The 24,157-nt window shown below is 38.8% G+C and overlaps 1 protein-coding gene across 8 annotated transcripts in view; it reads left to right on the top strand.

Moving 5' to 3' along the window:
- LOC101960141 (broad substrate specificity ATP-binding cassette transporter ABCG2-like) overlaps positions 1 to 15,438 on the top strand; it is a 53,976-nt gene extending 38,538 nt beyond the window's left edge. For 7 of the 8 annotated variants that reach the window (XM_078021939.1, XM_078021941.1, XM_078021938.1 and 4 more), the window contains 7 exons: positions 3,768 to 3,850; positions 6,950 to 7,039; positions 8,728 to 8,852; positions 10,464 to 10,618; positions 12,705 to 12,794; positions 13,666 to 13,751; positions 15,196 to 15,438. In XM_078021939.1, coding sequence (XP_077878065.1) covers positions 3,768 to 3,850; positions 6,950 to 7,039; positions 8,728 to 8,852; positions 10,464 to 10,618; positions 12,705 to 12,794; positions 13,666 to 13,751; positions 15,196 to 15,343 — 777 coding nt within the window. In that variant the 3' untranslated portion in view covers positions 15,344 to 15,438. Of the gene's footprint in view, positions 1 to 3,767; positions 3,851 to 6,949; positions 7,040 to 8,727; positions 8,853 to 10,463; positions 10,619 to 11,786; positions 11,922 to 12,704; positions 12,795 to 13,665; positions 13,752 to 15,195 lie in introns of those variants that run through there. The other variant, XR_013426083.1, reaches the window with a different exon arrangement.
- The last annotated feature ends 8,719 nt before the right edge of the window (positions 15,439 to 24,157 follow it).

Below are 24,157 nucleotides of genomic sequence, written 5' to 3' on the forward strand. Positions count from 1 at the left end.
TCTAATGTTTGGAAAGCACTAAACATCTTGAAAAGTTTTCAGTTTAAGCACAGGTAGTAACCACACTTAACAAGGATATTCACTGTCACATCAACTCTCTTATCTAAGATATGATGACGTTCTTTTCTCCTTTTGATTGGCCTTTGGTCATTGTTGATTATTACTCCTTAAGGTTATTTTTCTTGTTTGCTATTCCCAACTCCTGTGTCACAATAAAAAGTTCATCAGTCCATCATTTATAAGGAAATCAATTTAGCTAGTTGCTTGGGGGTTGTTATTTTTTATTATCAGTCATTGAGTTTGAGTACTGAAAGATGGCCTGTTGTAGGTTCTACTGAACTGACGTTTTAACATAAGAACCACAGTTTTCATCTTTCAGTATTGTCACCTTTCAGGTGTATCTGAGACCTGTTCTTGTTTCAGTTCATGCTGTCAGTTGTGCCACATGTTTTTGAACTTTTCATTTATCATTCTGTCAGAACATGGCCACTTTTGTGGCTATTAATCAAAGGTAACATTTTATTCTCTGAGAATAGATTTGAATGTTTTAGAATCATGCCAGGTCAGTTAGATCCATTAACTTGGATCACCCATTGTTCAACAGTGGGGTGATATAAGGAGTTGATTCTTTAGTGTGTTTTCTGTGTTAGGTTTTTCGTACGGCCTCTAAAAATGATGGAGTTGCCAATGTGCAGGACATTGTGTCTCATCCAGGACCCAAGTATGAGTTATAGGCAGGGCATGAATAGACCATGGCTACTTGGTATACACCAGGATTGTGCCTATTTGGGATCTTGGCTTCATTAAGGCACAAACACCAGGCCCAGAGTCTCTAGGTCACCTGTTCAGCCTTATCAGCAAACTCAATCCCACAAAAGGAATTCCCACAATGTTCAGAGAAGTAGCCATCTCTAGAAGAAGGGTAGAATCTTGAAGATCCTGGAGTTTAGCAGAACAACTCGTGTTAAAGTTTGTGAACACTGAAATGTTAGTGTAGGAGTAGGCAAACCCTTTTCAGTAAAGAGCCAGATGGTAAATGTTTGGGCTTTTTTGGCCCCATCTGGTCTGTCTCATGTGGTCAGCCCTGCCAATTTTAACATGAAAGTGGCTGTAGCTCATACATAAGCAAATGAACATGGCTGGGTTCTCAAGAAACTGTGTTCATGACTATGAAGTTTGAATTTCGTATAAATTACATAGTGCAAGATATATTACCTTTCCTCCTCCCACTACTAAAAAAAAGGCGTAAAAACCATTCTTAGCTCATCAACTTTAAAAAAAAAATAGGTATTGGGCCCCATTTGGCTTGGGCCATAGTTTACTTGTCATAGGGTTTGAAATCTTGTATGATTTTTATTTCTCTGAGTTTTGATCATAGAATTATTAAAATATTTATGACTTCCTACTGATAAATCTTGTATCTCTTGATGTATAGCTGTACTTTGGTTTGAACTAGGTATATATATGACTTATACTTTACCTCTAACCAGAGGCTGTATTTGGAAGATTGGAAAGAATGATGATCTTTATAAGATTTATTGTTCAATTATAATGTCAAACATTTCCTGATCAAACCAATTTGGAAGACTTGTCATTAATCTCTTAGAAAGTCATTGTTTTCTATGAGCATGTTAAACATTTGACTGTGGATTCATTTTGCTAGTAATTGCACAAACTTCTCTCAGAACATATCTTGAGAAATACTCATTAAACACATTTGAACAAAAGCAGAATAAAATATTGGGACGATTTCTTTATCGAATCCTTCTGTTCAAAACTGAGACTAACGGCCACATGCACAAAGCTCAGTCATTTGCTCCATTGTGCAATTTCATTTTGCCTAAGGCTTTTTCTTTCTTCATGTAAGAAAGAATAGCACAGGTACACTTTGAAAACCATGACATGATCATAGGATTCACTGATTTGCCAGTATGGTAGAAAACCAACTGAAAATAAAGAACAGGTGATGTGTTAGTATAAGATATCAGGTGTGGATGCAAAAGAAACAAAGAATGCAGAACCTCTGGATAGCAAGACTGAATATAAGTTATCCTGAGTGAAGTATAGACTGCTGTGTACCTGTGTGTCCTGCACATTGGCAAATCCATCAGCATATATTTTGGGAGCTCTTTCTACTGACGTGAAGTGAGTGTATTCTGAGGGTAATGAAGACCTGTCAGCAGAATGAATTTTCCCCTAAATTTCTGTCTTATATTGAAGGAGATCTTACGAGTAAAACATTTAAATAGTGACATTTCCAAACTGTGGTCATCACAAACCAGGTTTTTTCAGGTTATGATTTAGTTTTTCTATTCTGGCTTGCTGCCTGCCTAAAATGTTCTTCACAAATCATTTCATGTGTGGATACAATTGTAATATTGAGTCTTTTTTTTTAACTTTGAAGTTTTCAAGATATATGGTAGGGTATTTTGTTGTCTCTAGACTTCCAATTTCCTATATTTTTATATTTAACTTGTGAAGCATTAGATGTGGAATTCCTCAAATAAAACATGATAATGTGACCCTTAACCTTTTGTTGATTGAAGTATCCCTGAGAGAATTTTTATCCTTAAAACAAAAGTGGTGCTGGCCCAGTAACCTTGGGAGTTGTGCACAGACTGAGTAGGTGAGGATGGTGAGGAGCTGTTAGCTCAGGTGGATGTGTTGACTGTAAGCTTCACTGGCTGAGGCTGAAGAGAAGCAGACAGAGGAGATGGTAATGAAGCACTTGGGTGTCCCCAGGGAAAACTGGCTGAGTGCTTTGGTGACCATGACAATACAATTTCCCATGGAGGACAGGGGTTGAATAGGTGGGAGCCAACTTACAACTAGTCTTTATCATGAAAAATACCATTGTCAAAATTTGTGTGTGTATGCTTTTAAAATGTTGTTTATTCATTTTGTGGTGCTGGGGTTAAACCCAGTGTCTCACACATGCTAGGCTAGCATTCTCCTGCTAGCCCTGAAATTTCATATAAATGTAATTTATTTATTTATTTATTTTTGTGGTGCTAGGGATTGAACCCTACCAACTGAGCTACATCCCCAGCCCTCATTTATTTTTAATGAGTGTAAAGTCATCTTGTTTTCAGTTGAACCTCTTGAAGGATGAAACTATCTACGCATGTGCACTGGCACAAAAGTTGAGTTCCATTTAAGACTGAACTCTTACCCACTTGGATGTTAGTTTGTTCCCCAAGTGATTTTCTGCACCAGTCTGCCATACTGTGTAGCATTTGCATGTCCAGTACTAGAGCTGGGGCTTGGACTGGCCATTCCTGGTGAACACTGGAGGGATTTCCGCCTGTCCAGTAGTCTGCTCTATTTTCCTGTCAGTTCCCCAAACGTTTTTAATTTGGTTTGGAAAGTAGTCTAATAAACACACATAATTTTATCTTCTCCCAAGGTTTGACCAAGTCATATAAAGTGTTTATCTTCAGAGAGGGTTCTGATTATGTAGCCATTTATTGAATCATAATAAATGATGTGGAAAGCCGGGTATAGTAGCACAAGCCTATAATCCCAGCAGCTCTGGAGGCTGAGGCAGGAGAATCATGAGTTCAAAGCCAGCCTCAGCAACAGTGGGGCTCTAAGCAATCCAGTGAGATCCTGTCTCTAAATAAAATACAAAATAGGCTGGAGTGTGGCTCAGTGGTTGAGTGCCTCTGAGTTCAATCCCTGGTACCAAAACAAATAGACAAATAAATGATGTGGAAAAATTTTTTACCTGTAATTACAACTCTATTTTCATTTTTCTTTTGGAAAAGATATTCATCATATTTATGCTGGGACTGTTCATAGGTATCACTTTCCTTGAACTAAAAAATGATTGTACTGCAATCCAGAATAAGTAAGTAAGTTTAAATACTGTTACATTGTTCAAGATTATAAAGAGCCATTATGAATTTGAATTTATACTAAGAATGGGATAAATGTCATTGTTTTATTGGGGGTGGAATGAGCACATTGCAAACTGAGTGGAAGAGTTAATTTCCTTTTTTTCAAAATATGTATGTAATGGCAAGTAATATACAACATAAATGTTGACCTTTTATCCATTTTTAAGTGTATAGTTCAGTGGTATTAGTTGCATTCACATTGTGCAGCTATAACCACCATCCAGCTCAAGAACATTTTTTTCATCTTCTCAAATGGAATCTTCATACCTATTAAAGAATAACCCTCCATATCCATAAATCCCAACCCCTGACCACCACCTTATAATTCTGTCTCTGAATCTGGCCACTCTAGGATCCTCATATACATGGACTGATACAGTATTAGTCCTTTGATACCTTATTTTCTTTAGCATTATGTCCTTAATAATCATTTAAGTTATAACACATGTTGGAATCTTTTTTTCCATTTTAAGACTGAATAATAGTCCATTGAATATATACTACCTTTTTTTTTATTATTCCTCTGTTTCTGAGAATGTGGGTTGTTTCCACCTTTGGGTTGTTAATAATGCTGTTATGGGTGTACAAATATTTGTCTGAATTCCTGATTTAGCACTGTGATGTAGGCACCTAGCCTTGTTGGATCAAATGATAATTTTAATTTTTTCAGGAATTGCTATGCTGTCTTCCACTGCAGCTGCACCATTTTACATTTTTACCTGCAGCACATAAGAGTTCCAATTTCTCCACCTCCCCACCAGAATATGTTATTTATTTTTTTCTTTCTTTAAAAAAAATAGATGTCCCCTGGATCTTTGGAGAAATATTTATTTGATTTCTTTGCTAATTTTCAAATTGGATTATTTGGGAAATTTATTGTTGCTATAGTTGTGTTGTAGTTTTTTATATTCCTGTATTATGAATCCTTTATCAGATACATAATTTGAAAATATTTTCTTCCATTCTGTAGGCTCCCTTTTCACTCCATTGATAGTGACTTTGATGCATAAATGGTTTTAATTTTGATGTAGTCCAGTTAGCCTGTTCTTTCTTTTGTTTGTGGGCCAGTATCCTTGATATGTTTTGATTAGTTTGACTTGAGAATTGTGCTCATTTCTGCCCAGCTGTGCTAGGGAAGAGGGATAGAATGTTTAGAGAGCAGGGAAGATACCCACAGATGTGACAGAAGTTATACAGTTTCTTCAGAAATACTTGTGGGGGAGGTCCAGTTGCAATGGGCTGGTGTACCTCTGCTGCACTCAGTGCTGCTGGGACTTCACCAGAAAGTAATGCCTCTTATTTGTCTCCACACTGTTCAGTGGTGGCTGCCTGATGAGCACCTCACTCCCCCCTGTGCTCTGGTCTGCAACAGTTACTGCAGGGAGGCAAGTTGGATAGGTGAGGTTATAGAAGCAATGACAGTACCAGCATTAACTTACTTTTCTCCTTGTGTTAATATTGTTACTTGGGGATGTCTTGTGTACTCAGCTCCTGTGTTCTCACCAGAGAAGATTTTAAGCAAGATACAAAACATAGTAAAAGTTTAACGTATTTTACTAAGAAAGCACCCCCAAGTAACATGATAAGTTTTCTCAAAGATGATGAGTTTTCTTGACCACTTGATCTTATTGCTTTATTTACTGAGCTCAATTTTTAAGGGGAGAGTGGGAAAGTTGTTAAAAAAGTCCCACCCACGTATCACTCCTCAGCTGTGATTTACAAACTACATTAGATTTCTAAACCTCTACAGGGTATGCTTTTATCTATGGGCATTTAAGTGAAACCTGAGGGAAGGGGAAGCTATAATCACAATGATATTATAATGATATGCTAACAACAGAAGTACAACTCTGTCATACTGGCCTGGCTGACAGGTTTTAATTGGAACTTGTTTTACAGAATTTTTGGTTGGTGGAATCTTGTCTTAATCATTCTGCTTTTCTATAACTTGGAATCTTGGAATCTCTGGTCTGTGTAAAGGTGTAAAGGTATCATTTCCACCCAACCAGACCTGGATCAGGATAATTTGTGTGTGTCTCTTTTCTTTTATATATATATATATATATATATATATATATATATATATATATATATATATATATATATTTTTTTTTAAGTGTAGATGGACACAACACAATTCCTTTATTTTTATGTGGTGATGAGGATCAAACCCGCGTCCCGCCTGTGCTAGGCAAGCGCTCTACCGCTGAGCCACAATCACAGCCCCTGTGTGTCTCTTATCTACAGAAGAGTCTTTGCATACCCATCCCTTAGCCATGGTAATAACTCTGGCTGGCCTTGGGTAAATTTTTTCTTAAAGAAAACATGTGAAATGTTAGCACTTAGGTTCAACATAGGAATTAACCTCTTAGCTGCTTATGCCCACCACCCATGTCTATCTACCATCTATCACTTGCAAGACCAGCATCCCAAGGAATAACTGTCCAGAAACAAGAGTAAGAAAGAAACTTTCAACAGGTAACATTAACAGGTAACATTAACACGTTAACTTGCCCTAATTCCCAGCATAGGTGAGACAGAGCCGGGGCACCTCAAGAATACATTCATATATATATATAATTTTTTTGGCTAGGGCGGTTCTCATTGTTCTAACTTGGTTTTTGGAACAAAAAGAGATTAAGGGTATAGAAATGGCTTTAGTGCCCTCCTTTTTCTTTAAGGATGATATAGGATTGTAGGATAGGTATGTAGGATTTGAGATTTCCTGTTACATGGATAGTACTTAGGTCAGTGCAGTGATTGTTACCTAGGGAAATGCCCTTAAAAATCTCATTTCTTGATGAGACTTTTTAATAGCTGTGTCTGAACCTAAGTGCTCAGCAAAATGTCACATATCTCAAAAACTATGGAGGCACCACTATGGAGATAGAAGTGGGGAGAGACCCCATGGAGTCACATGTACCTGTTTTAACCTGTATTTTTTTAAAAGTCTATTTAATGTTGTATCATTACAGATATAAAAGTTCTGGGGGTAAAAACTTCCCTAATTGTATTGAATTAACAGTAGGGCTTTTGTTCCTCTTCTGCAGAGCCTGGTCGCTGTATGTGCTAACTGTCTTCCAATGTGTCACGAGTGTCTCAGCCAGGGAGATCTTCCTGATGGAGAGGAATCTTTTTAAGTGAGTAGGTTTCCACTCTGGGAAGTAGCATCAGACCCTCTGGTCAAACTGATAACATTCACAATTGAGCCGAGAATATAATCTGGGAATATTGTTTTGTTATAGTTAAAGCTTCATCCCGGGGTTTCTTAAACTGACTTCCAGACCACTCATGTATAATCGAATCAAGCCTTTATTGTAGTACACCGATGGCAGTTGACCAGATCATAAAGCTGTTCCCCTGATCAGCCCCAAACAATTTCAAGGGTGCTCCTTATAAGCCTGAAAAACACAAAAGGGATGTTAGAGGTCCAGCCAGTGCAAGCAAGCCAGGTTACAGAAATGGGAGACTGCAGTCAAGCGGCGGGAAGCCTAACCAATCACAGTTATCCCAGTCACCCCAGTTACAGAAACAGAGCCCTGTTACCCTAGTTACAGAAACAGAGCCCCATTAGGTAGTTCTGCATTCTTAAAGGTTTCTATAGCAAAAGGAAAAGGACATCTTGCCCCAGTCATGACCCTTCTACTTGGTAGGGTTGTTTTGCAGGATGAAGTCATAAAACAAAATGGAGTCACATTTGCTTCTGCTATCATAGTTTTATTTCTTAGTTCGTTTAACTGACAAATGCAAATTGTACAGACATGTAAAGTGCAACATGAGCTTTTGAAGTCTGCATAGGGATTGCTAACATTAACGGAGAAGAGGCACTCAGTGATGGACTGGAAAATCAAGAGGAAGTGGGGCCTGCTACTGAGGGAAAACAGAGTTCAGTATTAGATGTGGTCAGTGAATTCCAGGGTTACAGGGAAAATAAGCAATAAAGGGGCTGAAATTACCTTTTCGTTTTTAGCAAGTAACAGGGTCATGATGGCACCTGTGGGAAAAGTTTAAGAAGCTTGGTAGAGATTTAATGCAAATCAGAGGTGGGAAGTAAAAGTGACAAAGAGTTTAAGGCAGTGTTGTCCTTGGTGGATAAAGGAGTAGAAGTGGCCAGAGGGCAGCCTTCCAGTAAAGAGCTGGCTGGTTTTGTCTCTTCTGTTTTCAAAGATGGAAGAGATTTTCCCATACTTACATGCCAAGGGCAGGAATCATCCGAGGGAAGGAATGAAGACACTGGTGGAAGAGTTTGGAAATACAGGATATTTCAGGAAGAAGAAAGATGAGGATTTGGTAGCTGACGGGGTGGCACATTTGAGATGTGATCATTGAAGGAAGAAGAGTTTTTTTCTTTTGTAACATGAAAGTAGCAGAAGTAAAAGGATTTTAGGGTTGTGCACTTACATTAAAGCTTAGGAAAATATCAGGGTCACATTCTTCACATTCAGAATTGGGGAGAAGAAAAACCTGTGCTGCCACTGAGATTGAGCCCTGGAGTTCTGCTATTCAGACAGCCTTAGAGGACAAGCAGGGTCTCAGAGGAGAGTGAGGAGATGCAGACTGTTTCCCTGGAGGGGTGATGTGCACTAGAGTAGGCAGCAGCTGGAGGGGTGCTGTCATGAGAGGGTCCCAGCAAGAGCCTTGAGGGGCTGATGCCCCAGGGAGGCTGCACCTGAGGTGGAGAAAGGCATTAACCAGGGATCAGCCTGGAGCCTGTGGGCAGCTGCAGTGTCAGACCTGGTGGCAGCAGGAGTCTGCACAACAGCATCTCATTTGGGCTGTGCCTTCTTGGACTAATCTGGGATGTGTGGTGTGTGTTTTTGTTCTGTAGACTTGAGTACATCAGTGGATACTACAGAGTGTCATCTTACTTCCTTGGAAAACTGTTATTTGAGTTCCTATTCAGGAGGTTTTTTCCAAGTTTTATATTTACTGGTATACTATACTGGATATTAGGTAAGTAATAAGACAAAGATGTGTCTTCAGTCTTAGATATGAGCTGATGCTAATTTCTAATTTCTCTTTGTAAGCATGTTCATGGTTCTCCAAACTGCATACCCAGCCAAAAGCTATTGAAGCATTGTATCCTCTCTAATAAAGCTGCTAAATGTGGGCCTTGTTCAGACTTTTTCTAAACAAACTTTTGAGGGGTGAACTGAGGATTGAACCTAAGGTATAAGCTTAGTAGGCAAGTGCTGGACCATTCCATTTTAGTTTTACTTTAATATGAGACATTTTAATCTTGGTAAATTTCCAGGCTAGCCTTGAACTTGTGAGCCTGCTTCCTTGTTCTCTTAAGTAGCCTGTTTTCAGGTATATGCCCCCTGTAAGCAGTCCAACAAACTCTTATTAAAACTACATTTTATTGAGAAATGCTGGGTGTCATATACAAATATGAAGGGAATTTATAAAAGTCTTTGAGATTGTGCTAAAGGAACTGGAATATTTATTGCCTATTTATCTACATTTCTTCTCTGTATCTCTACATATATCTCTATATGGAGATAAAATATAGATAGGTAGGTAATATCTCTAGAATCTATAGAGATATGTTGAGAGGGATAAATAATCAACACACACATACATTCTCTCCCTGTCTCCTTCTATGGTGAAAGAAAGATAGTGACTTTTAAAGAAGGTTAATTTAATAAAAATACTTGTTTGTAGATATAGACAGATGTTTGTGCATTATGCTCAGGTTTCCTTCCAGTTTCATTGCATGAATATTTTCATATCTCTCTCTCTCTCTCTCTCTCTCTCTCTCTCTCTCTCACACACACACACACACACACACACACACACACACACACATACACACATAAACACAACAGAAATATCTATTTTTGACAACACATGAGAGTAAGAACCATTGATAGAGCATAAATCTTCCATATTACAAATAAAAATCGCATCCTAAAGAATTTGTCATGATAACTAAACCCCCAGACTCCTGTTTGGTATTCTTAAAGCTGTTTTAAAATCTTCACACTATATGACCCAGAACATTAGCTTTATTATCATTTGTAAAGTAGTTGCTTAACCTAACCCATTCTCTATCACAGAGCCATGTGATCGTTTGTCTAGGGAAGTCTTCCCTAATGGAGAAAATCTCTCTCCATTTCCCAAGATACTCAATCCACTTGTGGAATCCCAACCCCAGTTTCTTCACTAATGCAGTTGCAGCAAACAGTGAACAGTGTGGAGATGTCTGGGTACATGAATATGCTCTTGAGTCTCCTTAGAATGTAGAATTTTAGCCATTTGTGTTGCCTGTGTCTCTCCACCTCAGTATCCACCTCTGATACTGTTCATAATTACATGTAAAGGAGAGTAGGTGTTACATGGAAAGGTCCTTCATCAGTAAATGTACAAAAGAACTGTGATAACTTTGTGCAGTTACAATGAGGAAAAAAAATGAAGTGGTGAATCATGATAGTTGGGTCATGTTTGTCTTTTTTTCATTCTGATATTAGTTGATTGGAAAATTGTAGTGTTCTTTGCATGTTGAACAGTCTGAAAGACAAGGTGACCTAGACAGCTGCACTGACCCCTTCTTTTCTTTCTGAGGGCTGAAACGGGGGATAACAGCTTTCCTCATCACAACGATTACCACTTTGATGGTGGCTTATTCCACCACTGCCATGATCCTGGCTATAGGAACACGTGAGAATGCAGCATCTTGGCAAACACTTCTGGTGACCGTCTATTTTGTGTTTATGCTGGTGAGTGGGAACTATGCTTCTCTGAGAGAGAATTTTCACCTTGTTTCTTCATGCACATTCACCTTGATAAATTGTAACTTGATAATCCAGAGGAACTATCATTGGCCCATTACCTCATGAAAAAGACAAGTTACCTGCCTGCCTTTGATGCTGGTATTAGAGATTTGCTAGCTGTTTACCACAGATGGTTTGGTTGGACTCACTACTCTCCAAGATCAGAGCAAAGCTTCATGAGTGTGCAGCATGAGGAGTCTAACTTGAGTTTTAAAAATAGTGGAAAATGTCCAAACCTATATATTATGCTTGGGTTTCCCCCCAGTTTCATTGCATTGAATATTTCCATCTCTCTGTCTCACACACACATAAAAACACTAGAAATATCTATTTTTGACAACATACCAGAGTAGGAACTTAAATCTATAGGTCAATTATTTCTGGTTTCCTGATGATCTCTTATATCAATATTTTTCTGATCTTGTTTTGTTTTCAATGGTTACTTAATGGTTAAGTTCTAATCTTACGTGGCCCTAAAGTTTGCACTCACAGTGATGAATCAACAGGTGAATGGAACTACTTACCACTATGACATGAACTAAACAGGAGTGCCTAGCCATTAATACGTCCTTTCTGCTACAGTAGGAAAAGATGCCTTTCAGTGATGCATAATTAGTAAAAGCACTTGCCAAAGTTTAATTCTTTCCTTTCTAGATTTGGCAACTACCAATGTATATCACTGAGAAAGTATTGTCTTATTTATATTTCCTATATTATCCTTCAGTAAATGAAGTGTTCTTCAATAAATTAAGATGTTTTGTTTGCTTCATTTGGTGCTCTGACTGATTAACTTGTAAATATTTCTATGTGGCAGTTTAGAAACCGATCATAAAACCACATTTTATTTAGAGATGCTGTTGTATACTAAGCACATTGGAGTCTTCAAGAATAAATGTGTAGGCACAGCACAGTACCCGTCATTGTTTTGCATATCCCAAGGCACCTTGCACCAGTTGAGTCAAGTATTATGTGTTCCTCAGAGGTGTCTCTTTTTTATCTTGAGCATTCTCTCTTGTCACCTCCATTGTCATACTGCTTTCTGTTAGCTTTAGATGAATGTATTGACTGGGTTTTCTGCTGTACTCCACTACATTATCCTCTTTATCAATTTTAGGCTTTGGGTTTCCTTAAGCCTGCATTCTGAACCCCAAATTACTCCAAAAGTCATGGATATACTGCACAGACCCTTGTGAATAACAAATCATATCATATGGAAGTAGAGAGGGATATGTGATGCTCAGGATCTCTGGTATGTTCCTAGATGGTCAGCTTTATTAGGAGAACAGATAGTGGTAATGCAATGTCAATATTCAATGTAGCCAGCCCTCATATCTATGGGTTCATCATCCAAAGATTCAACCTACCACAGAACTATACAAAACAAAAATTGTGTCTGGACTGAATATGTACAGTTATTCTTTTCTCATCTAAGCCATAATGTTTAAACCACATAGCATTTACATTGTGTTAGGTATTTACATAAGACATGGAAATGATTTAAAATATGCAGGATGTATATATTTACAGCATAAAGAATGTGCATAGGTTACATGTAAAACTATGCCATTTTTAAAATAAGGGACTTAAGCGTCTGCAAGTTTTGGTAACTGTGGGTGAGATAGGTGTGTCCTGGAAAAAAATTCCTCAGATACTAAGAGATAGCTGTATTTCTTAATCTTCCATTGTGTGCAGTTACAAAGAAAGCTGATCATTAAGAATCCTCCAAATAAGTGGAACGTATTATATAGATTATAGGCTTATTTCCCCAAATCTTCAAAATAATTGAAACATGTAATATAGTTTATACATGTATTATCCTTCCTTTAATGTCATAAACTGCCTCATTTATGCAGAGGTATAGACATGCAAAGAACAAAGATTATTGTTTAGGGTAAATGGAAAGAATTTCAAGAAAGTGTAGATCTTAGCAGAGATGTTTTTAGAAGGTTGTGGAGTTCTTGTAGAGGGCCTTGCCCAGGGTTCCTCATGAAAACACTGAACCAGTTCTGATACTTGGTTTTTCTTTTCATAGGTTTTCTTGGGTATGTCATTGAATTTTGAAACCATGGCACCTCAGCTCTCCTGGCTTCAATACGTCAGTATTCCTCATTATGGCTATATGGTAAGTTGTCTTCATCTGCCATTGTGACTGGGTTCCTAACCTGGGAACAAACAAAATCAAGCCTGACCCTCTCATTTCCAATCCATGAACTGTGACTGTCTTCTATCCAGGAACTGTCTTTCAGGAACAATGCATGAGTATTTCCTGTTAGCCTTGGTGACCACAAGGTCAGGGATTCATCTGAGGTTTTTCTCAGTCACCTCATTGTTTGAGGGAGATGAAAGGTGAAAAATATTTTCAGAATAAAAGAAAGGTGGGAGACTGGAAAACAGCTTATTCCAAAAGGCAAATTAGAAGAGAAACAAAGACCATGAAGTACTCATAGCCATATTGGCTTTGGTAAGTTAATTGGCTCCAAAGAAAGCTGTGTCTTAACACAGTACAACCAAATTTTTAACTACCAGACTTATAACTGGTTTTGATTGAAACAAACAAGAAAAGATCATTACCATAAATCAACAATATTCATTAAGCACCAATGCATTATTTGGAATACATTGTTTGTGGGGTTAAAATATTGGGAAAGAAGAAAGTAAATATGGGGCAATAACAACCAGAAGTCTTTCCTCTTGGCCAATTTAAAACATCACAACACTAGGCCTTTTCAGGATTAATCTGGAGGATGTAACTGAGATACTTCTTTGGCACTTTTGTTTTTCTCTTTTGTGGTATTAGGGAGTGAACCCAGGCACTTGTGCATGCTCAGCATGTGCTCCTACACTTTGGTATATCTCCAGCCCTTTTTCTTTTATCTTGACACAGGATCTGGCTAAGTTGAGTTGCCCAGGCTGACCTTGAACTTGCAATTCTCCTACCTCAGCCTTTGAAATTTGAAAGTGTTTACCTTGTCCTGTTCCCCCTTGTATTACAGGCTTTGCAGCATAATGAATTTTTGGAACAAAATTTCTGTTCAGGACCCAATACAACAATGAGCAACTGCCGTCCCAGCTTTTTGATGTAAGTTTGTGTTCAGTGTCCTAAAGGATTTGCTTACTTTCTACTGCGGTGTGATATTGAAAGTCTCCTGGGCTTAGAAAAAAGTTGAGTCCTTCCAGGGTCAACAAGAGTTTCTGAATCCATGTTTTCTCACTCTGAAAGTAAGCCATGGTGCACTGGTAATGCATGGGAACATGCTGTGCATGTATTTGACTGCAGTCAAAATTGTATTTAATGCAGAGAATTATCTGTTTTGAGCTTTTGAAACATTGGTATTTTAGTTGAGGTTTTGAATTAACAAGAGAAAAGAGAATGCCAGTGTGTTAAACTCATAGATTTTCCAAATAGTATTAAAATGATTCTTAGAAATAACAAATTTTTATTATTAATTACTAATAGGAAAAATTCTGTGAAAATTTTCTTTCTTTCCCCCTTAATCCTGGTTTGATCTGGGTGTGACATTTTTGTAACACAAAGTCATTGGCACATTGCTGGTCAGGATGAAGTGTATGGGAGAAGAAGGACCACATAAGGAGCCACCATGGGCTTCACAATTACATAAGGCTCATCCTCATAAGGGGAAGGAGGAAGCTTCTCTTCAGCAAAGAGAGGCCATGGATGCTTTTGAAACTTCTAAATTTGAAGAGATGCACAAGAGTGGCAGCAGGCAATAATTGTGGCTGCACCAGGGTTTTTTTTCTTTTTTGTAACAGCTGTTTTTCTAAGCTGTGGCAAGAACACTTCATCCTGCTCTGCTTCAGCTGCTTTTGTAACCTGTAGCAAGACATTGCATCCTGCTCTGCTCCAGCTGCTACTTAAGATCCTACTCTGATTCCTGGCCCTGAGGGTATCTTTCTGTAGCTCAGTATCTGTGATGCTCATCACAGTCTTGGTGCAAAAGCCTCCAGATTATAACTCTGGCTGCAAGCCTTTGCTCCTCTCTGATCCTAGTTTTATAATTCTTAGCCTGTGTTCTTTGAATGGCTGTCTTGTGAGAAGAAATATGAGGATCTTTGATCATCTTAGCAAGGGCCACAGGTGTCATCAATTAAAGCTGAGGGTTCCCTACCAGGAGTATGTGAAAAATTATCTGAACAATATTTCCTTTGAAGAGAGCAGCATTACAAATTTGGAAATTAGTTCATCTTTGGAGGCTAGAAACTTGGTTCATAGTATGACTGCAAATTTGGTTTAGGTTTTTAATCCTAATTTTCCTCTTTAAAATATGTGTAATATCAATACACCTTTAGATTTTTTTTTAGGGTTTAACTGAGTGTTTAGATGCAAATTGCTTGGCATGGTATCTCGAAAAATTGTAACCATTTAATGATTGTTAATTATTAGATATGAAGGGATAACGCCTGGTTAACTGTAGGCTTCTTGGAAAAAGAAACAGTAAATATAATGAGTAAAATTTGACAGATACTAGGAATGGAATTGTAACTTTATTTGTGTTGAATTTCAGATGTACTGGCGAAGAATTCTTGATAATTCAGGGCCTCAATCTCTCACCTTGGAGCTTATGGATCAACCATCTGGGTTTGGCTTGTATGATGTTTTTCTTCCTCGCAATTGCCTATCTAAAAATGTTATTTCTTAAAAAACATTCTTAAATACCTCTTTAATTTACTATGAATTACCCTCACATTAAAAAAGAGAACCTTGATTTATTTTAAATACCCAATAAAGATTTTATATTATTTTCTGACCAGTTGCGATCAACAATTATTTTAATTAGAAAAAATTCACAAAAATCATAACAAGCCATATTTTACATGACAGAACCAAGCAAAATACTGATGCTATTATGTATTGTATAATAGTTCATCTCATGAGACAAGAGTGGAGAAGAAATCTAGTCTAATTTATTGACCTGAAAAAGAGGAATTGAATTTCAGAAACTCTTGACAAGTTGCCAACATCTCTGATATCAGTTTTCTCATCTTTTTAATAAATAGGGAGATTACTATCACTCCAATTTTAAAAGTTTGTGACTGTGTAATTTTCTATTAATTAATAACATATATGTTAACATCTGAAGAGATCTCAAGATGACAGAGGATAGCTGAATTTCCAATTGCTCCTTGGCTTGGATACAAGCAGCAGGAGTACTGCATCTCTCAGCAAGGTAGGTGAAAAGGGGGAATTCACTGAAATTCAGTGTTTGTACAGTCAGAGTCTCATAAAGACTCATAATTTTGAGTGCATTGAAGAAAGAATAAGGAAAAAAAAAATCATTGGATTCAAGCTCTTTGTAGAAGTTGCAGTGTACCTAGTTCACCATGGAAGGGAGGGAAAATACAAACAGAAACACAATGGACCAATTTGTCAAGGGAAAAAATTCCTAGATCAGAAAAACAGTCTGAACTTAGCTGGTCCAGAGACTACACAGCAAAATGGCATTTAAAAATGATCTATTTTGTAAGTGGAAAGCAGAGAGCTGAGACTAGAGCCATTTTGAAGAGTTCATGCTGCACCTTCTGCTACCGGAGCATGGGAGATTGTAACAAATACTGCCATACTGTCTTGGCGAGCATCTACTGGGTGGTCTAGGGTGTACCTAGCAGAAAGTGATTGAAACAGGCTCAGAAAAGATTATACCCAGGGAATTCAAGTAAGAAATATGGAAAAGAGTGCTATTTGCGTTCCTTTTGAGTCTGGACATTCACATGACCAGCTAAAGGGGACTGGGAAATTGAACAGGTGGGTGTGAATACACTCAGATGCTAAACCTAGTAAAGGCATATTTGTGGGCAGCAGAGTGAGTGTGCCTAGAAGTGGGTTGGCTCCCCTGCCCTATAAATAGAATTCTTGGGAAGCTGATGACATCCAGATTCCAAGCAGAGATTGGCATCTAGAGGTGTGTTGATATAATCACTCCAGAGATTATACCACCCTTAAGAGTCACTAAGTCCTAATTAGAGTAAGTCCCAGCTGCTTAAACTGGTAAGAAGAAAAGCTGAAAGCTATCTCTACCAGCTTTGGTTTTAGACCACTCCAGCTGACAGCTTCATGAGCAACAAAAAGAGGAAGGGGTTAACAACCCCCAGGCCTCCCTCTCCCTCTCTCTTTTCCTCCCTTCTCCCTCCCTCCATAACCCTAGAAGAAATGAATAGTGAGATAGTTGGACACAGGTAGTGACCATTTAGCCTCATTGACAGTTTTGAACACTTCAGTGAAGACAGTTCTTTCATTTTCCTTTTTTTAAAAATTTTTATTGTTAGTTGTTCAAAACATTACATAGTTCTTGACATATCATATTTCACACTTTGATTCAAGTGGGTTATGAACTCCCATTTTTACCCCTTATACAGATTGAAGCATCACATCCATTACACATTCACTGTTTTACATATTGCTATACTAGTGTCTGTTGTATTCTGCTGTCCTTCCTATCTTCTACTATCCCCCCTCCCCTCCCCTCCCATCTTCTCTCTCTACCCTCTCTACTGTAATTCATTTCTCCCCCTTGTTTTTTTCCCCTTTCCCCTCAATTCCTCTTGTATGTAATTTTGTATAACCATGAGGGTCTCCTTCCATTTCCATGCAATTGCCCTTCTCTCTCCCTTTCCCTCCCACCTCTCGTCCCTGTTTAATGTTAATCTTCTTCTCATGCTCTTCCTCCCAACTCTGTTCTTAGTTACTCTCCTTATATCAAAGAAAACATTTGGCATTTGTTTTTTAGGGATTGGCTAGCTTCACTTAGCATAATCTGCTCTAATGCCATCCATTTCCCTGCAAATTCTATGATTTTGTCATTTTTTAATGCAGAGTAATACTCCATTATGTATAAATGCCACATTTTTTTTTTATCCATTCGTCTATTGAAGGGCATCTAGGTTGGTTCCACAGTCTTGCTATTGTGAATTGTGCTGCTATGAACATGGATATAGCAGTGTCCCTGTAGTGTGCTCTTTTTAGGTCTTTAGGGAATAGACCCAGAAGGGGAATAGATGGGTCAAATGGTGGTTCCATTCCCAGCTTTCCAAGAAATCTCCATACTGCTTTCCAAATTGGCTGCACCAATTTGCAGTCCCACCAGCAATGTACAAGTGTACCCTTTTCCCCACATCCTCGCCAGCACTTGTTGTTGTTTGACTTCATAATGGCTGCCAATCTTACTGGAGTGAGATGGTATCTTAGGGTGGTTTTGATTTGCATTTCTCTGACTGCTAGAGATGGTGAGCATTTTTTCATGTACTTGTTGATTGATTGTATGTCCTCCTCTGAGAAATGTCTGTTCAGGTCCTTGGCCCATTTGTTGATTGGGTTATTTGTTTTATTATTGTTTAATTTTTTGAGTTCTTTGTATACTCTGGATATTAGGGCTCTATCTGAAGTGTGAGGAGGAAAGATTTGTTCCCAGGATGTAGGCTCCCTATTTACCTCTCTTATTATTTCTTTTGCTGAGAAAAAACTTTTTAGTTTGAGTAAGTCCCATTTGTTGATTCTAGTTATTAACTCTTGTGCTATGGGTGTCCTATTGAGGAATTTGGAGCCCGACCCCACAATATGTATATCGGAGCCAACCTTTTCTTCTATCAGGCACAGAGTCTCTGATTTGATATCAAGCTTTTTGATTCATTTTGAGTTAACTTTTGTGTATGGCGAGAGAAAGGGATTCAGTTTCATTTTGTTGCATATGGATTTCCAGTTTTCCCAGCACCATTTGTTGAAGATGCTATCCTTCCTCCATTTCATGCTTTTAGCCCCTTTATCAAATATAAGATAGTTGTAGTTTTGTGGATTGGTTTCTATGTCCTCTATTCTGTACCATTGGTCCACCAGCCTGTTTTGGTACCAGTACCATGCTGTTTTTGTTACTATTGCTCTGTAGTACAGTTTGAGGTCTGGTATCGCTATACTGCCTGATTCACACTTCCTGCTTAGAGTTGTTTTTGCTATTCTGGGTCTTTTATTTTTCCATAAGAATTTCATGATTGCTTTATCTATTTCTACAAGAAATGCCATTGGGATTTTGATTGGCATTGCATTAAACCTATAGAGAACTTTTGGTAATATCGCCATTTTGATAATGTTAGTTCTGCCTATCCATGAACAGGGTATATTTTTCCATCTTCTAAGATCTTCTTCTATTTCTCTCTTTAGGGTTCTGTAGTTTTCATTGTATAAGTCTTTCACCTCTTTTGTTAGGTTGATTCCCAAGTATTTTATTATTTTTTTTTTTTTGAGGATATTGTGAATGGAGTGATTGTCCTCATTTCCATTTCAGAGGATTTGTCGCTGATATACAGGAATGCCTTTAATTTATGCGTGTTGATTTTATATCCTGCCACTTTGCTGAATTCATTTATTAGTTCTAGTAGTTTCTTTGTAGACCCTTTTGGGTCTTCTAGGTATAGAATCATGTCACCTGAAAATAGTGATAATTTAAGTTCTTCTTTTCCCATTTTTATGCCTTTAATTTCTTTCGTCTGTCTAATTGCTCTGGCCAGTGTTTTGAGAACTATGTTGAACAGAAGTGGTGAGAGAGGGCATCCCTGTCTTGTTCCAGATTTTAGAGGGAATGCCTTCAATTTTTCTCCATTCAGAATGATGCTAGCCTGAGGCTTAGCATAGATTGCTTTTACAATATTGAGGTATGTTTCCTGTTATCCCTAGTTTTTCTAGAGTTTTGAACATAAAGGGATGCCATACTTTGTCGAATGTTTTTCTGCATCTATCGAGATGATCATATGGTTCTTATTTTTAAGTCTATTGATGTGGTGAATAACATTTATTGATTTCCGTATATTGACCCAACCTTGCATCCCAGGGATGAATCCTACTTGATCATGGTGCACAGTTTTTTTGATATGTCTTTGTATCCGATTCGCCAGAATTTTATTGAGGATTTTTGCATCTAGGTTCATTAGAGATATTGGTCTGTAGTTTTCTTTCTTTGAAGTGTCTTTGTCTGGTTTAGGAATCAGGGTGATGTTGGCCTTGTGGAATGAATTTGGAAGTTCTCCCTCTATTTCTATTTCCTGAAATAGCTTGAAAAGTATTGGTATTAGTTCCTCTTTAAAGGTTTTGTAAAACTCTGCTGTATACCCATTCAGTCCTGGGCTTTTCTTAGTTGGTAGTCTTTTGATGGTTTCTTCTATTTCCTCAATTGATATTGGTCTATTTAGGTTGTCTATATCCTCCTGACTCAATCTGTACCTGCAAAGTTCTTTCATTTTTCATTTAGAATTTTTTATTTTCTTTTTTGGTGTTCTTGCTGTGCTGATTGGTTCATGGATATATATACCTGTATTTGTTTTTTTTTTTCTATTTTTATAATACTAATTTTTCCTTGTCTTTGAGGGTAGGATTTTTGTTCATTTTGATTTTGTTTTCTTTTTATATTTTTTCCTCCTTTCTTCTCCACTAACATAATTCTCTTCTTTCTTTTTCACTTTACTTTGTTTTGCGTTATTATTATTATTTTTTGCAGGATGGGTACTAAGGATTGAATTCAGGGACACTCAACCACTGAGCCACATCCCCAGCCCTATTTTGTTTTTTTATTTAGAGACAGGGACTCACTGAATTGCTTAGCACCTCAATTTTGCTGAGGCTGGCTTTGAACTCACAATCTTCCTGCCTCAGCCTATCAAGCCGCTGGGATTACAGGCATGTGCCACTGTGCTGCACCTATGATTTATCATTTTAATGTCCTCTACTTGTTACATCTCCTCTGCATTCTCTATTTTCACATTTTGAACATTCTAAATTATTTTTTTTAAAAGAGTGAGAGAGGGAGAGAGAGAAAGAGAGAGAGAGAATTTTTTAATATTTATTTTTTAGTTATTGGCAGACACAATATCTTTGTTTGTCTGTGGTGCTGAGAATCGAACCCGGGCCGCAAGCATGCCAGGTGAGCATGCTACTGCTTGAGCCACATTCCCAGCCCCTCTAAATTATCTTGTACCTTCCTACCACATTTTATTTTCTCTTGAAAACTATGTTTTTAAAATCTTTTAGAACTATTTGTTTTACATTCTTCTGTACCTTCCATTCATGTCGAAGTTATTAGTATTGTGGATGGCATAATTGACATTTGTTGTTTAATGCTAGATCTATTTCACAACTACTTATTGTTTTTTGCTGTTGGAAATTTCTAACCCCACTATTCCTGTTTTGGTGGTAATTAGTATTGTTAATGTCATAGTAGGCACTGGGCATATATTTTAATACTGTATGTTATTTCTTTTGATCATTGCTATTATTTGTTTCCCACTTTTTTGAGAGGTTCAGGGAGTCTACATGGACACTATAAATTCACAGGGCAGAGATGCAGCTGGTGAACTAAACCCAGCCAAGAGAGAGTGCACCTTGCCCCACATATAAACTAAGCACAGCGAAACTTCAGTGATAATTTAATACAAAGAATAACGGAGACAAAACTCCAAAACTAATGATCAAGTCTCAAGTAAGAATGGGTAGGGGAATCCTTTGGGTCCTACTCATGGACATTCACTCCTATATAAAAACAGAATTAACAAAAAAAGCTATTAATGACCTCAGTCTCCCAAGCTGCTGGGATTACAGGCATGTGCCCCTGCACCTGGCTATGTTTTATCATTTTAATATCTACTACTTGAGGATATTAGAGATTCAGAACTTCAGGCCTTGAAGACAGAGTATATGAACTTGAATCAACAGAGTGCAATAAAGGTAAAAATATAGAACATGACTAGAATATATAAGAACTCTGGGACAACATTAAAAGACCAAACCTAAGAATTATTGGGGTAGAAGAGCATATGGAGATACAAACTAAAGGCATAAAGAATATTTTCAGTGAGACAGTTACAGAAAATTTTTCTTTTCCCATATCTGAAATAAAGTAGACATACAGGTGACTTGCAGGACCCCAAATAAATTATTCAATGAGAATCTCATCAAGACATATCATAATCAAAATGCCTAACAGAAAATAAGGAAAGAATGTTAAAAGCTACAAGAGAGAAAATCAGATCATATTTAGAGGCAAACCAATAAAATTAGTTTCTGATTTTTTAGTTCAGACCCTAAAATCATGGAGGGTCTGGACTGATATTTTCCAAGTCCTAAAAGAAAACAACACCCAGCCAAGGTTACTATACCCAGCAAAGCTCAGATTTAAATTCAAGGGGAAAATAAAAACATTCCACAATAAAAACCAATCAAAAAATTAATAAGTACCAAGGAAGCAGTACAAAGAATACTCAAAGACAAACTGCACACACAGGAACAAATTTTTAAAAACAAGAAAAAAACAACTTCCAAACAGGGAACTTCAAATAGAAAAATAACTCAATAAAGGAGAATCAAAACAGGATAAAACATAGCAAAAAATAAAATAAAAATAAAAAGAAGCAGGAAACTACAAGTACATATCTGTACCAACAGTGAAAGTTAATGGCCTCAATTCCCAAATTAAAAGACACAGATTAGCAGAACAGATAAAAAAAAACAACAATATTCAACTATATGCTGTTTACAAGCAACTCATCTCACATAGGCAAAGACATCTACAGGCTGAAGGTGGGGAGAAAAAATTCTTTCAGGCATACTGACCACGAGAACAAATAGGAATACCTATTCTCATATCTGAAAAAGCAGATTTCAAGCAAAAATTAATCAGAAGAGGCAAAGAAGACACTACATTCTGGTAAAGGGAACAGTCTAAAAAGAAGATATTATAATAATAATAAACATTTATATCCCAAATGTCAACACACCCAATTACATTAAAAAATACTCCATAACATGAAATCCTGCATAGACCGCTAACACAATAATACTGTGTGATTTCAACACACCCTTATCACCATTAGACAGGTCATCAATACATAAAGTGAATAAAGGTATACCCAACCTAAGTAACACTATAATCAATTGGACCTAACAGACATCTACAGAATATTCCATCCCCAGATATCTGAATTCACCTTCTTAGTTGTGCAAGGAACTTTTTCCCAAACAGATCATATTCTCTGTCACAAAGCAAATGCTACCAAATACAAACATGTACTTTAAAAATACGGAATTTTAAGATGGCGGCCAAGGGAGTGCATCACCCCAGTGCGCCGCATCACTGAGCCGGAGAAAGACGATATGAAACGGCTGAAGGCTATCTTGTTGGGAATTTCCAGTGAAATTGAGGCGCTCCAGAATCTAGTGGACAGATTTCCATCGTGCGAGGTTCGGCTGTGGGAGCTCCATTTCTCCGCACGGAGGGTCGCATAGCCTGATAGGCGATCGCCCCGCGGCTGGAGTCTGTGGCACGCGCGCTGGGGATCGGCAAGGTGCTGGAGCGGGGGAGCAGCGATATGGATTCGGGGGGCTCCCGCCAGTAGTACATTGGCAGCGCTTAGTGCTGAGTTCCGGCTTTGAGACAGAGGAGAGAAGCAGTCCAGTTTGGTTCTAGTCACCGGTCGGACCACAGAGGAGGACAGCAGCCACCATCTCGGTGAGATGATGTAATCATCCCATTGTTCTACTGATCTCAGCTCATTCAGCTATGGAGCAGGTGATTTCAGGCTGGTATTTGCCTGCGTCTAGCAGACAGATTTCTTGCTCAGGATCGGGACTGGGGATCTTGTGGAGAATACTCTTAGAGGCTCATGCCTGGCAAGGCGTGCGCCGGGCACTGAGCATCGGGACTCGGGTTCCCGGGGCTAACCTGGCCCAGGTCTGAGGTATCTGCAGAGATTGCCGGTGGAGGCCAGCTCCAAGTGGAGCGTGCGCTGAGCTTGGGGTGACTGGGTTCTGACTCCCGGAACAGTTTTGGCCTGGGGCTGGGGAACCCGTGGGGGTCGCTCTCTGGAGCCAGCTCCCAGCGGAGAGTGTATCGGGATCAGAAAGGTGGGGTCCTGGCTATCTAAGCTGCTTTGGCTCAAGGCTAGGGAACCGATGGTGACTGCTTCTCGCCAAGGTCCTGCTGGGTGCTGTGGGGGCAGAGTGGAGCTTCCACCTGGGCCCAGAGCAGGCCAAGTGACCCGCCGGCATGGTATCATGACACTCCAAATGCAGCAGGGGCTGAAGAGAGAAGGCGCCCACGCCTAGAATAGGACCAGCGACCCCGCGGCGTGGTAGCCAAGTAACCTCATTTGGAGTAGGGGCTGTGCAGAGCTGCCATCTGAGCAAGTAGGGCAGGCAGATCAGCAGCCCACTGGCAAGACAGGCCAGGTAGCTTGCCAACGTGGTGGACACGTAACACCGAGGCAGTCGTGTCACACTGGTTGGAGTGGGGGTGGAGCAGGGTCGCCGCCCGGGTCCGGAGGGGGCTCAGCGACCCGTTGGAGAGGTAGTCAGGTACCCCCATTGGGAGAGGGGGCTGTGCAGAACTGTGACCCACCGGCCTAGAGGCCTGCCAGTGTGGTAGACACGTCACACCAATTGGAGTGGGGACCCAGCAGAGCTGCCACCCACATCCAGATCAGGACCAACGACCC

Source organism: Ictidomys tridecemlineatus, chromosome 9 (assembly GCF_052094955.1).
Source record: "Ictidomys tridecemlineatus isolate mIctTri1 chromosome 9, mIctTri1.hap1, whole genome shotgun sequence".
Taxonomy (NCBI): Eukaryota; Metazoa; Chordata; class Mammalia; order Rodentia; family Sciuridae; genus Ictidomys; species Ictidomys tridecemlineatus.